This window comes from Euprymna scolopes, chromosome 2 (assembly GCF_053919585.1).
Source record: "Euprymna scolopes isolate OS-2025 chromosome 2, ASM5391958v1, whole genome shotgun sequence".
Taxonomy (NCBI): domain Eukaryota; kingdom Metazoa; phylum Mollusca; class Cephalopoda; order Sepiida; family Sepiolidae; genus Euprymna; species Euprymna scolopes.
In genome coordinates, this window is record NC_136483.1 from 15,527,426 (window position 1) to 15,542,325 (window position 14,900).

Below are 14,900 nucleotides of genomic sequence, written 5' to 3' on the forward strand. Positions count from 1 at the left end.
TTTTAATTATTCATACTTATCAAAAACATTCCGATAAAAAACCTCTCTAAGAACACTGCCAGATACATGAAGTACATTTGTGTGAAATTTCATAAAAGTTGGCCCAGCTGTTTCAGAGTCCATAGGGAGCAAAGTCTCACACACACAGACAAAATCCCTTTTATTCACACACAGACAAAATCCCTTTTATATAATAGAAAGATATGTTAAACAATGCTAATAGAAGTTTTGTGATCTAAAATGGTTGGAATAGATAAAATAGATAGATTTCTGAACATTTCAATTGTACTTATCTTGTTTTTGCTCTTTTTTTTTTTTTTGGTGTTTTTCTCCAAATTATATCTGCACTATTAACTAAACTTTGAAAAAGGCGGCTTTTTCTCTGCAGTATGCATTATTTTTTAACTAGACTAAACTTAGTACGTAACCCAAATTGTATTACTCTTAACCAGTTTTTAAATGAGTTCTTCAAAATCTAAATTAATACAAAAAAAAAAAAAAAAAAACCCTCCGATCTAACAAATTGAAAGTTACATTACAGTATCTTACTTATAAGGTAAAGCTAGAATGCTCGAATCATTCTCTATCGAGGTTAGATAAAGCCAAAAAATATCCACGTATAAATATGGGAGGGGAGACTATTTCCAAATATCGTCCTAAACTGGGAATGGAGTAACGGACTTATATAAGTAGATATTAATAAGTCCTTACTTTTTTTTTTTTTTTAATGGAGAGTAGATAATACACTGTGGATGTGTTATCGGCAGCTCTTGTAACTCTTGCTTCTTTTTTGTCCCTCAGTCCTCATTTCCAATGAGTGATTTTTCTGACAAAGGTTGAAGAAAAAGCTGCTTTCCCGGTTGGTAGTACTTTGTGAACAGTAGCCTGAGATGTCGGAAATTTTTCTGTTTCTATGTCTATCCTTGTGGTCATGTCACTAGTAAGGGTGCTGGAGGTAAATTTTTATCTGGGGTGATGTTACCTGCCTGATAGTCAGGGACCCGAACCTTGGATTAACCACTAAGGAGGCTGTCCTATCAGCAGGCGCAAAGTACTGGGACTGCTGTATTGCCATTTGGTGAATGGATTCTGGACCATGCAGTATGGTGGGGCCTCTCGATGCCATATTAGTGGGTAATTGTTACGGCTTTATCTTATGTGCTACAAAAAAAAAAAAAAAAAAATTTCCTGTCTTTCTCTCTCTGTCCTACTCTAACCAAGTCTATCGACCTGTTCCACAAACCCCAAAAACTCAACATGAAATATCTCCCCCCCCCCAAAAAAAAACACACGAATAAACCTAGAACCCTATCCTCCAACGTAGACCCCTATTACCATGTCTCCTTCTCCAACATCAGGGGGGTCTACGTTCTAATCTTCCAAAGGTTGAAACCCAATTACAGGAAACGAAACTGGACTTACTCTTTCTAAGCGAAACTGGCATAGGGTCGACCACTTCCCTAGATGAGTTCATGATTAAAAGATACTTTAACGTAACATCTAAATCTGACCCCCAAGATCGTCATGTACATGGAATATGCGCCTATATTAAATATGGCTTTCCGTGTGGTAGAGATATCTCCAGAGAAGACGCTAATTTACTTTATATGTGCTTCTGGATAGCACTTGCTTACACCACTGCATTTATATTTGCCCTCTATCGCCCCCACAACAGCAGTGTTACTGTCTTTAAGAGTATATCTGAGAAAATTGACCTCATCCTGTCTGCTCATCCGTCGGCTAACAGTGCCAGCAACTTACAAAACTGTTTAAACGTTGTCTTAAGGAGAATTGCTTCCCATCACCCTGAAAAATCTCATCAATATTCCCTGTATTTAAGAATTCAGGTGATCGTTCATCCCCCTCTCAGTACAGGCCAATAAGTCTCCTGTGCATCATGAGTAAGTTGCTGGAATCTGTGTTCAATAAAGTAATAGTCAAACATCTCAGCAAAAATAACATTCTTAGTGACACGCAATATGGTTTCCATTCTGCTAGATCTACAGCAGATGTGCTCACAGTTATATCTCATAGGATTAGTGAATCTCTCGATGGAGGAAACCTTTCTAGGGCAATTGCTCTTGACATATCAAAGGTCTTTGATAGGGTATGGCATAAAGGTTTACTTCACAAGATCTCTAGCTATAGTATAGCTGGAAGTGTCTTCTCAATTATTAAATCATTTCTTTCTGATAGATTCATAAGAGTAGTAGTTGATGGGTAAAAATCAGAAGCTCTCAGTATTAATGCTGGAGTCCCTCAGGGGTCCATCCTGGGCCCAACTCTCTTCCTGATCTACATTAATGATCTTCCAAATTACATCCTTACATCATTTGTAGACATTTATGCTGATGACACCACCATCTATGGTAGCACATCTAAGACAGTAAACGACCAAGTTCTCTCTGATTCTCTGTCCTCTGATCTTGAGCATGTGGTACAATGGGGAAAGGAGTGGCTGGTTACTTTTAATGCATCTAAAATCAAGCTTCTATCTTTACATCATAAACGTTCTGATCCCCATCTGGCATCAATTGAAATGAATGGCTCTTGTCTTGAGTAGGCCTCAAGTTTTGACAAGCTTCTGGGTTTGACTTTTACTACTGATCTTAAATTGAACACGTACATCAAATCTGTTGCCAAGGCCGCTGGAAAAATGGTGGGATCCTTCTATTGATCCAGTAGATATCTCACTGCTGATGCAATTCTCTATCTATATAAGAGCCAGGTACGTCCAAGGATGGAATACTGTTGCCAAATATGAGCAGGAGCTGCTAGAAAGGACTTGTCCTGCCTTGATAGAGTTCAAAATAGACTTCGTAGCCTCGTAGGAGATATCCTTTTCTCTTCCCTGCAACCTCTATCTCACAGAAGAGATGTTGTGAGTTTGTCTCTGCGGTATCGTCATTTTCATGGTTAGTGTTCAACTGAGCTTCAATCTATGGTCCCCCTTCGCCAAACTTTCACAAGAAACACTCATCTACCTGAAAACACTATCAATAATTCCCCCCACTCTTTATCTGTGCCTAAACCTAAATGTAGATTCCATGAACAAAGTTTCTTTTTTAGAAGTGCATGCCTGTGGAATTCTCTCCCGTTTGCCTGTTTCCCACCTGACAATAACTTGGATGTCTTCATGTCCAACATAAACAAATTCCTGATTAATCACTCCCTTAAGTAAGACACTTTATCAAATCTCCAATACTAACTATTACTACGATATTATCCCATTGATTACAGTACACACAATAACCCTTATCCCCGAGTGGCTCCCAGGCCTTGATAAGTGGGATACCCCATGTAAAAAAAAAAAAAAAAATGAAAAGATGTATTAATTGTAAGAATTTTCACTTTAAAATGTTATGTAACAATGGTCACAATTGATGAAAAAGAAAAGACAAAACGTTACCTTGTCAGTTTTGGAAAGATCTCGAAGAATAACTTCAATGAAGTATTTAGTTTGTCCATAAGGATTAGTGCAGCTGCCAACTGGATGGCTTTCGGTAAGCGGAAGTTTTTGTGGTGAACCATAGACTGTGGCTGAACTGGAGAAGACGATGTTGAACACCTCATTTTCTTTCATCACCTGTAAACCGATAAACAAAATATGTTGGTTTTCCTTGATTCTTTGTCTAATAAATTTTAATCACAAAATTACGGCATAGCGAGAATAAAATAAACCATTCATTCAAGTGGCACTTACAATATTAAAAATCACTTTCTGGTACCTATACATTTATGTTACCGGGCTGTTGGGTGTTCTGTAACTATTCTGTACTTTCACCTAACAATTTAATAAACAAAAAAGATATTGTAAAACTTGAATTTAACTTGAAAATAGTATGGTAAGAGAGGTTAATTTCTTTTAAAAAAAAAACAAAAAAACGTTTGATTAAATTCACAATGATTTAAATTTTAAGTGTTGTGTAATTACTAAAAAAAAAAATCATTTTCAGTTGCACTTGTGCTTTATTTCTTTAATTTTGAATAATTCCACAATTTTGAATAATTTGCACAATTTTGAATGAATTTGCACAATTTTGAATGAATTTGCACAATTTTGAATGAATATGCATGTAGTTGAAAAAAGTACTATTTCATCATTTGCGCTTTAATTATTTTACTAGCAGTTCAGCCAAGCTGTGCTCGGGCCTTATGTACTGTTTATAACTTTATGTGCATATATATATATATATATATATATATATATATATATATATATCTTTATATTTTAAAAAGTTTGACTCATGTCTAGGTAATCTCCATCTAAAATTTCAAATGTTTAGACCCAAACTTGCGGAGGAGTTTGGTAGAGTCTGAAAAGGTCAACGTCAACTCTTTCAACTTTGAGCTCTTGGCAGCCAAATTTTTGCCTAAAAACTGATTAAAAAGCTTGCTGCATGTCTAAATACCCCTTATGTAAAATTTCAAATGTTTAGACCAAAAATTGGCTGAAAAGTTTGCTCGAGACAAAGGTCAAATTTTTTGTATTTCAACCCCTTGGCAGCCAAATTTTCGGGCAAAAACCAATTAAAAAGCTTGACCTATGTCTGAATACACTTTATGTAAAATTTCAAATGTTTAGACCAAAATCGGCTGAGAGGTCAAATTATTTTTAATTTTGACCCCATAACATTTGTTTTGGGCTCAAATCAAGTTAAAAAGTTTGATCCATGTCCAAGGAACCTGCATCTAAAATTTCAAGTGTTTAGACCCAAATTTGGCAGAGGAGTTTGATAGAGTTTTCAAAGGTCAAATCGTTGAACTTTGACTGCTTGACAATCAAATGTCTGTCCGAAAACCAATTAAAAAGATTTCCCCAAATCTCACTACCCCTTATGTCAAATCTTGAGTCTGTAGACTGAAAATTGTCCAAGTAATTTCGTAGGAAAATGTACACACAGAGACAATTTCACTTTTATAGATATATAGATTTATTATTTTAGATAGATGAAATAAAGAGCATTGAAAACTACTTAAAAGTACTAAAAAAATAATGAGCCATGTAGGTATAAAAGTAACTTTTATTAGTAATCGTAACATTTATTGTATTTTTTTGGGGGGGTATTTTTTTCGTTTGTTGGCTTCTCTGCAACAAATTTGAAAGAGTTTCATAAGCAAATAGATCTATACGGTTTTAACACAGAAACAATTCAAAGACAAACCAAAAGGAAACAAGAAGTGAGTTAAATTTTTTTAACAGAAAACATTTCAAATCGGAATGTGCTCAATTCGAATAAGACAAACAAGAACAAGTAGTAAAATTATTTTCCAACAAACAATTTATCAACAGAAACAAACAACAAAAAGGAATATGTACTGAGTTAATTTACATTATATTAAAATTCTAAAATTTGCAATAAAATGTTAAAGATATCAGTCTGTGTGCAATTGTATTGTTGCTGCCACATGAACTCCTCTAAATGAGATGACAATGTTGTGGATGAGGCACCGACATTGTTTTAAATCTGCTTTTGCAGACCATCAATATGTTTAATAAATAAAATGATTTTTTAATAATAACACAACACTTTAAATCATTGTGAATTTATTCAAATGGTCCTTTATCTCACGAAATCAATTTACCCTCCCACCCCAATATATATATATATATATATATATATATATATATACGGTAAACTGCTTCAGCAATTTCTAGGACTGACTCCATAACAAGCGGTATCCCCCTCTCTCCCCAAAAATTTATATATATATATATATATATATATATATATATATATATATATATATATATATATATATAATGGGGGTACTTATGCACTTGTGTTATCATACTATTTTTAAATAGCATTTTCAAGTTAAATTCAAGTTTTACAATATCTTTTTTGTTTATTAAATTGTTAGATGAAAGTACAAAATAGTTACAAAACACCTGCTAGCCTGATAACATTGATTGGAACTAATGAGATCCTCATGACACTTGAAACCCAATTATATTTAACGTAGAGTCATCCAGAATATCATGGAGCACATCTTGTTAACATAAGTTATTGTTATTGTCAAAATTTTGAGGACATTATTCAACATTTTCATTTGCTTGATACAATTTTAAAAGGAATGTTATTTATTTTAGATATTAGTAAAACAAGATGATCTTGGAATATAATTAAAGGTTCAATTAATTCACTTGTAAATTTATACGGAAATTTTCAAGTTTGTGACGTATTCAAAGGAAGCTGCTATTAAATAAATATAAATAATTTGGAAATGATTTTTATTTTACAGTTACATTTTACAAAATGATTTTTTATAACTAAAACTAATCTTGTAGAAATATTGAATCATTTTCACTTTTCTAAAAAGAAATTAAAAAAATTTTTACTTAATAATTAAAATAGTTAATTCTCCAAATGTTCATGAAAGTTGCTTTGAAAGAAAAAATATTTCTTCTTTATTCCAAACAGTAAAAAGAAATTTTTCTTTTCTTTTTAAAATGTTGTAGAGAGCAACAAGCGTCTTTCATGATGAACTATTTATATTGAAGTCTAAGTGCGCTAGTTTACCAACATTAAGAAAACTAGTACTGCCATTTAACTGTATATTGTTATAATTTTGTTGATAAACATTTTTAAGTTATTTATTTAATAATTAACTCCAGTTAAACATTACAAAATAATGAAAACTAGTTTGGAATTCGTCTAGATCCTGAACGTCTGCATTTTTTTTTTGTGGCTTTTGAAAACACTTTTGCTTGTTGATGAAAATGTCATTTTTTGGTGGAAAACAAAGTTTTCATTCAAATATCAAAAAGATTTTCTTCAAAATTTTTTTGATTAATTAATATAATACTTATCACCTTTGTGAGAAAAAAAATTTGTAATTGTAGCAAAGTAAAAAAAAAAACAACAACAAAATACAATTACCTCAAGAAGATTTAAAGTTCCACAAATATTATTTTTGTAGTAAAGTAAAGGAAGGTCACATGATTCCCCGACTGCTTTTAGACCAGCCAAGTGAACAACTATAGAAAATGTATGCTATAAAAAGAGAAATACATTAGGAAAAATTAACATACAAACATACTTCATAAGAATTAAACAAAAAAATATATAATTGAAAAAATATTGAAAAACAAACAAAAAAAAAACACTCCATAACAATCGATTTTTTTCAAAGGATCAACCAAAGAATAAAATTTGTTATGTTATTCAAGCTTTCAACTTACATAATATCAGGATAATTTGGAAATTTCCTTTCATGCTTTGTCTCAAGAATTGCATAAAATTCTTGAAAATATCCATGAAAATATGGCATTGTTACAAAGTGTTGTTTACTTGAAAGTTAGTTTACAATGAAGAATAAAATCAGAACTGGGAATGAGCTAGGAATCATTAGATTAGAAATAAACAGGAACAACAGATGTGAGTGAGGGAAACAACAAGATCGTTGGAAAGATTGTCAGCGTCAGACAAGGCCAAACTATTTGCAAAGAACTTTGCAGCTAATTCTACCCTATGCGACGAAGGCCATCAACTCCTCATATTTCCTCCTATAACACAGAACACGCTAGGTAACATACAAATATCCGTGCATGAGGTCGCCAAGCTAATTAAGAACATAGATTCCAGTAAAGCAACTGGCCCTGATGGCATCCTAATTATAGTGTTAAAAAAGCTTCAACCAGAACTTGCTCCCATACTTACGAAACTATTTAAGTGCTGCCTTAAGGAGAAGTGCTTTCCGACTCCCTGGAAGACCTCATCAGTTTGCCCTGTATTTAAGAATTCAGGTGATAAGTCATCTCCCTCTCAGTACAGACCAATAAGTCTCCTGTGTGTAATGAGTAAGTTGCTGGAATCCATATTAAATAGAGAAATAGTCAACCACCTCAGCAGTAATAACCTAACCTTCTTAGTGACACACAATATGGTTTCCGCTCTGCAAGATCTACCGCAGATGTGCTAACGGTTATATCCCACAGGATTAGTGAATCTCTTAACAAAGGCTTCCTTTCTAGGGCAATTTCTCTTGACATATCAAAGGCCTTCGACAAGGTATGGCATAAGGGTCTACTTCACATGATTTCCAGCTACGGTATAACTGGAAATGTTTTCTCAATCATTAAATCATTTCTCTCCGATAGGCTTATAAGAGTAGTGGTAGATGGACAAAAATCGGAGGCCTGCAATATAAATGCTGGAGTCCCTCAGGGGGTAAATCCTGGGCCCAACTCTCTTCCTGATCTACATCAATGACCTCCCTAAACACATACTTAAATCATTCGTTGACATCTATGCTGATGACACGACCATCTACGGCAACACATCAAAGGATGTAAACGACAAAGTTCTCTGATTCTCTCTCCTCTGATCTCGAGCGCATGGTTCAGTGGGGGAAGATGTGGCTGGTTATCTTTAATGCATCCAAAACCAAACTCCTATCCTTACATCATCAACGCTCTGATCTCCATCTGGCATCAATTGAAATGAATGGCTCTCGTCTGGGTGAGGCCCCGTGTTTTGACAAGCTTCTGGGTTTGACCTTTACTCCAGATCTGAAATGGAACACGTACATCAAGTCTGTTTCCAAGGTCGCTGGAAAGATGGTCGGATCCTTCTACCGCTCCAGAAGATATCTCACTACTGATGCAATTCTCTATCTATAAAAGCCAAGTACATCCAAGGATGGAATACTGTTACCATATCTGGGCAAGAGCTGCTAAAAACAGCCTATCCTGCCTTGACAGAATACAAAATAGACTTTGTGGCTTAGTGGGGGATGCCCTTTTCTCTACCCTGCAACCTCTCTCCCACAGAAGAGACGTTGCGAGCCTATCCTTGTTTTATCGTTATTTCCATGGCAGGTGCTCGTCTGAACTCCAATCTCTGGTCCCCCCTCGCCAATCTTTCACGAAAAACACCTGTCTAGCTAAATCCACTGTCAAAAATTTCCCCCACTCTATATCTGTGCCTAAATCAAAACGCGGATTCCATGAACAAAGCTTCTTACTTAGAATTGCACGCCTGTGGAACTCTGTTCCATTTGCCTGCTTCCCACCGGACTACAACTTGGATGTCTTCAAGTCCTAACAAATTCCTAAATGAACCGCCCCCTTAAGTAAACACTTCATCAAATCTCCACACTAACGTAATGTACCTGCAATAACCCTTATCCCTGAGTGGCTTCCGGGCCTTGATAAGTGGTGATCACTGTGTAAAAAAAAACAAAAAAAACACACAGAGTGATTTGCGAAAATGTGTCATATGCAGTGGACAAAAACTGACAAACAAGGACATTTCACCCACCCTTATATTATGCAAGGATGGTTGGCAAATTGACTCATTGCACAATCGACTGTCAAGGCAATTGGTTATAACCAAACATTCCTTGGTATACCACAGCTGCATGGTTTGGCAAAACCACTGTTCCTTGCCACAACTTTCAGTTGCATTATAAATTTGCTGCTCACATAAAACCTCTATAGCAAACTTCATTTCATAGAAAGTTTGATTCTAGCAATTATTCCTAGGTAGAAAATTGACTTTCAAAGGGAAATAACTCTTCTCGACTGAAAAGTTTTTGTATTTCTGTTATCAAATTAAAAAAAAAATTCCTTGAAAATTAAACTCTTCCAAACATTTAATGCAAATGAAAAATAGAAAAAAACCCAACTTATTTTAACAAATTGAGAAATTTAATGTGAAAGTTTGGACTCTCTGGTTTAAGGCTATGTTTTAAATGCCTTTTGTAAGTGAATTGTTGACTAGAACTGAAGAAATATTAAGAAAAGTTTATTTTTCATTTATTTTTATAAATGAGATAAAAATAACAAACCTTTTGGAATACAATTTGTAAAGCTTCTTTGTCTAAAAGATTTGTTTCAAAGAAAGGAATTTTTTTTCCAGTTATTTCTTCCATTCGTTTGATACTTTCTATAAAAAATAGGAAAGAATTTCAGTTTCATTGTTTAACTTGATCAAAACTAAGATTTTGCGAGGATTATGCAAAAGAGAAACAAACAAAACAAACTTCTCAACAACAACAACATAGGATAAAGATTAAAAATTAAAAAGTTAAACATTTTGATTGAAGTATTCATTTTTTGTGAACTGTTATTCTCAGCTTCATAGTTGTTTCATGTTTTTGCCAAGTCATCCTCTGACCATAACCGTGACGGGATAGAAATGCTGAGTCATTGTATCCTCAGCAATTACTGCCTTCCATAGTTGTTGTCTCACGATGTTTTGGCCAACTAATCCTGCTTTGGATAGGATTGAAACTGCACAAATTACAAGACTCCACATTCCTATCCCGCCGCGGTTAACCACCTAAAGAAAAAGAAATACAATAACTTGCTAAAATTATTTTTTAAAATATAATATGTACCAAGTTTCTTTAACAACTACAAAAAAAAAAAAAAAAAAAAACCCTTCTCAACCAGCGATTGCCATGTGAAACACCAACCTATCTGAGAACCCATCTTTCAAACTCCTTGGCCTAACATTTACACACATTAATTGCAACAAATACATTGAGGACATTGCCAAAGCTGCTGTAAAAAGGAGGGTTCCCTTTACCATGCTAGAAAAGTACTCACAACAGAGAGTATCCTATATCTTTACAAAGTCACAATTCACCCAGCCATCAAGTATTGTTGTTGCATATTGACTCGTGTATCTGCCACTAGTCTCTCACTCTTAGACAAAAAAAAAAAAAAAGTCTCAAACTTAATGGATCTCTCACTATCAGGCAAGCTTTAACCTGTGTCCCATCACTGCAATGTTACATCCCTGTGTCTTTTTTATAAGTACTATAACTCAATGTGCTCTGATGAACTCCTAGCATTTGTGCCCCATTTGACGTACATACTCCTGACTAACTCGAAATAATCCAACTGCTTCACTGTTGCAGTCCCGAGATGTCAGAAAGCCTTCTATTCTAATAATTTCTTCCCTCAGACTGCTAGACTTTGGAATTCTCACCCTGTTTCCTGCTTCCTTGACTATACTAACATTTAGAAATTTAAATGTAACAGACATCTCACTGCTCAACTCCCCAAAGTCCCTACAGTGGCAATATACGTTGTTTGGAGTAAAAAAGAAAACAAAAAAAAGTTTAATTGAAAAATTATTTTATTTGTACAGTACATATGTTTGATATACTTAATTTTAAAAAAATCAAGTATTTGAGTTAATAATAATAATAATAATGTATATGTTAAGAGAATTTCAGGTTTGTACATACATTATCACCCTCCTCCACCCCTTTTTTTAAAAAGTCAGGACTCTCTGATTACTGATTAATCTGACATCATTAAACTAAATGATTCCACTGGATTCATTTTAAAATGAATTGTTCCCAAAATCAAATTATGTCATCTTGTTGACTAAAACAATTTTAAATACATTTCAAAGAGTGACATTTGTTTTACTGATTTTAAGAATATTTGCTGATAATTATTTTTACAGTAAGTCGATAAATTATTTTTTTTTAGAAAATTTAATTGCTAAACGTTAAATAAATGAGCATTTTTAGTATCGTAACCAGTATAGGCAAGACGTAGAAGCTATAAAAAAACTTTTTGATATTAGAAATGCACATTATATATATATATATATATATATATATATATATATATATATATATATATATATATATATTACACAAAGGGCAAAATGTGAGTGTGTGTGTGTACGTTTGTCAAAATCTTTTGACACACGCGACGGATCCTCACAAGACTGGTAGTATTTTGAAGCTCAATCCTTTGGATGACAAATATCGAAAAATTGGCCAAAAACATTTATTTCTTCATCCTCAACTCAACCGTTTTGTACAAGGAGGGGTCACTTTTTTCATTGATATATTAGCATGTCATCGTCACCATTGGATCGACTACGCTTAATTTCAACGCTCTTGACTTCCGGTTGCAAGATGGAGACATTGGCTAAGATGTTACGTTTTTTTTTCCTCCTTCACGCTACGTGTTCGAACCTGCCTGTCTACTACTGCTTTTTTTTTTTTTAACACCTCTCTTCACCCAAACTGCCTACTATTGTTTTGATTCCCATCTTCACTACCACTTTTTACCTCCCCCCCCTCCTCCTCTCGGAGTTCCTTACTACACCTCCGCACACCTGGGCAATGCCGGGTACCCCTGCTAGTTTTGAATAAATCTGAAATCGATAATACTGGTTTAGTGTGAGCTCTATATACATATAAAAAAATGAAGTATGAGGGTGGAGTGTTTGATTTATTAAGGTTATATATCTAGAAACTTGCACCCAGTGTAGGATGGGCACTTCAGTTCGTGAATAATACAGTTTGACTTTAAATAAGAAACCATCCATCTGTGAATGATGAAAATAAAAAAATATAGATAATAAATCAATTATTTTACCACGACAAGAGTTGACCATGTTGTCAAGAACGACCACATCATAGCCTGCATTTATCATTTCTATCACCATGTGACTGCCAATGTAGCCAGCACCACCCGTCACGAGTATTGACATTGTGGAACTGAAAAAACAAAAACAATTAAGCAAAAAAATAAAAAAAAAAACAATAAAAAAATATTTCTTCATACGAGAAGCTAAGAAACAGAATTGAATATTTTCATATAATAATTTCATGATGAATTAAATATGTACAACACTTCAATAGCTGACATTTTATTGCTTTAGAAGTCTGAATTTTAAAAATTTTACGAATTGGAATTAGAATCATTGTTTGGCTTTCCAATTTCACAAGCCAGATAGCAATGACATTGGAATTTAATCCTTTGGGAACCAAGTTAATAAAATTTAAGAAATAAAGGATTAATCAGTTACATTATTTTTGTGTATGATATCTTCTCTTAAAATGATTGGACATACACGTATTATGATAATCATCCAACAATGAAAATTCTAAGTTGTTTCTCTGAAACGTCAAGTAAATATGAAAGATGTTTTCCCTTTAGATAAAACTTAGACATGATTTTTTATTATTTTTCTGGTAAAAGTAATTAGTGGTTTTTGCTGTTGACCAAGGGAGAAGAGTTTAACTTAAACCATTTTCTAACTGCAAAATGGGTCAAGAAGGCTATAGAACAGTTGCCAATTATTATTCAAACATTTTTTCTCTTTCTTCTAACAATAAAATAGTAATCGTTTTCATTTAAGACCTGTGAAACTTTGAAACATAAATAATAGATGAGCTAAGGTTGTTGACCTACAACTCAGCGACATGTAAGTCAATCAATTACCAGTTTTTAGTTTGAGCTGGTTTATTGAAACTAACATAATTCCTAAAAAATTTTATTAAAAAATATATATATGTATTTTAAAACTGGTAGCAAGACAAGTGCATTTGTATTGTAATAGACCGATAACATAGAATGATATTAAATACGAAAAAAATTTTCTCTTAACATTCGAAAAATCTTGAAAAACAAAATTTTCTGTCTGTTATCATCAAGTAAAACAAAGAAAATTTCAAGACGGTATTAATAATTTTAGTAATTAATCTATAATATATAAGGCAAAATGTGTGTGTATGTGTGTTTGTATATCTGTGAAAAACTTTTGACAAATGCGTCGGACCATGACAAAATAGATATTGTTTTAAAGCTCGATGTCTCGGCCGACAAATATCCAAAAATTGGCCAAAAACATTAATTCTTTCACCGTCAACTAGGCTGTTTTTTTTTTTTTACAAGGAGGCAGTCACTTTTTTTGTTGACATTTTTGCAAGTCATTCAAACCTTGGATCAACGTCGCAGAAAACACATTATTTCGACCGTCTGTGATGTCACAATTGTGATGGGCGCATCAATAAAACCGTTTGCTTTTTCCACCTCCTTTTCCTCTTGTGCATTAATGGTTCAAGCCTGCCTACTACTTCTAATTTTTTTTTTCCACCAACACCCTTACACACACCCAGGCTAGTCTAATATATAAAAGGGAAAATGTGTGTGTGTGACAGAAGCATTGGATTGTGACAAAATCAGTATCGTTTGAAAGATAGTTCTAAAAATTGGCCCAAAAGATTAATTTTGTCCTGATCAACTGGGCCGTTTTTTGCAAGGAGGGGTCAGTTTTTGTGTCAACATTTTTACAAGTCATACGCCTATCAATCTCAATAAACCTTTATAATACCTTACATCATAAGTTGCCATAGCCGTGACAACTAGCACGCTTGCTTTTTTCACCTTTTCTTCTTTCACATTACAAGTTTGAGCCTGGCTATTGCGGCTAATTTTTTTTTTGTGCTCGCACAGGTACTTGCTATTTTCATTTTTTTTTTTTGGACTAGGGGTTGCTCAAAAGCCTTAGTATACCATCTCTCTCCACCCGGGCAACGCCGGGTACCCATGCTAGTATTTAATAAATTCAATTTTTATGGCAACAAGAAGTGTTTTGGGAGATTTTTTTTTAATTGACGAGACATTTTTTTGTAATTATCTACGTGTGTCAAAGAACCAGGATGGGAAACTGATGTGATATCTTACCTTCATAAGTAGATATGCATGTAAATAACCATTCCATATTTCATAGTTATTTTGTACTTTGAGATTAATAACAAAACAAACTTAAAATTTTTATCAAGTTACAAAAAAAAAAAAAAAAATGAAAACAAGTATTTTTAAAAAGGCAAGAAATTCATTTTACAAATAGACCATTAACATGTTTGCAAAAATTAAATAAAAATATGCTGAAAAAAAAAAAAATGTTATTTTCAAACTTTAATTTATTATACTTCATCCAAGGACACATAGGCATTATCATTCTTTTACGTTTTAAGGCATATTTACATTTGATATATATCTAGAACAAAATTAGATTCACATTCAAGGCTAAAAAGTCAGAGAAGGTTATATTCTTTTCAAAATAAAAAAGAAAAACACTGACTAGAAGGGCTACTAAACATTATCCGTGTATTATATATATTATTATATA

The 14,900-nt window shown here is 33.5% G+C and overlaps 1 protein-coding gene across 1 annotated transcript in view; it reads right to left on the bottom strand.

Annotated features, from left to right (window-relative positions):
* The window catches only part of LOC145288991 (UDP-glucose 4-epimerase-like), a 42,702-nt gene that overhangs the window by 14,887 nt on the left and 12,915 nt on the right, over positions 1 to 14,900 (bottom strand). The window contains exons 2-5 of the mRNA XM_080136374.1: positions 12,359 to 12,480; positions 9,796 to 9,893; positions 6,885 to 6,998; positions 3,410 to 3,586 (exon numbers count right to left, since the gene is read on the bottom strand). Of these exons, the coding sequence (XP_079992500.1) occupies positions 3,410 to 3,586; positions 6,885 to 6,998; positions 9,796 to 9,893; positions 12,359 to 12,480 (511 nt within the window). The remainder of the gene's footprint in view (positions 1 to 3,409; positions 3,587 to 6,884; positions 6,999 to 9,795; positions 9,894 to 12,358; positions 12,481 to 14,900) is intronic.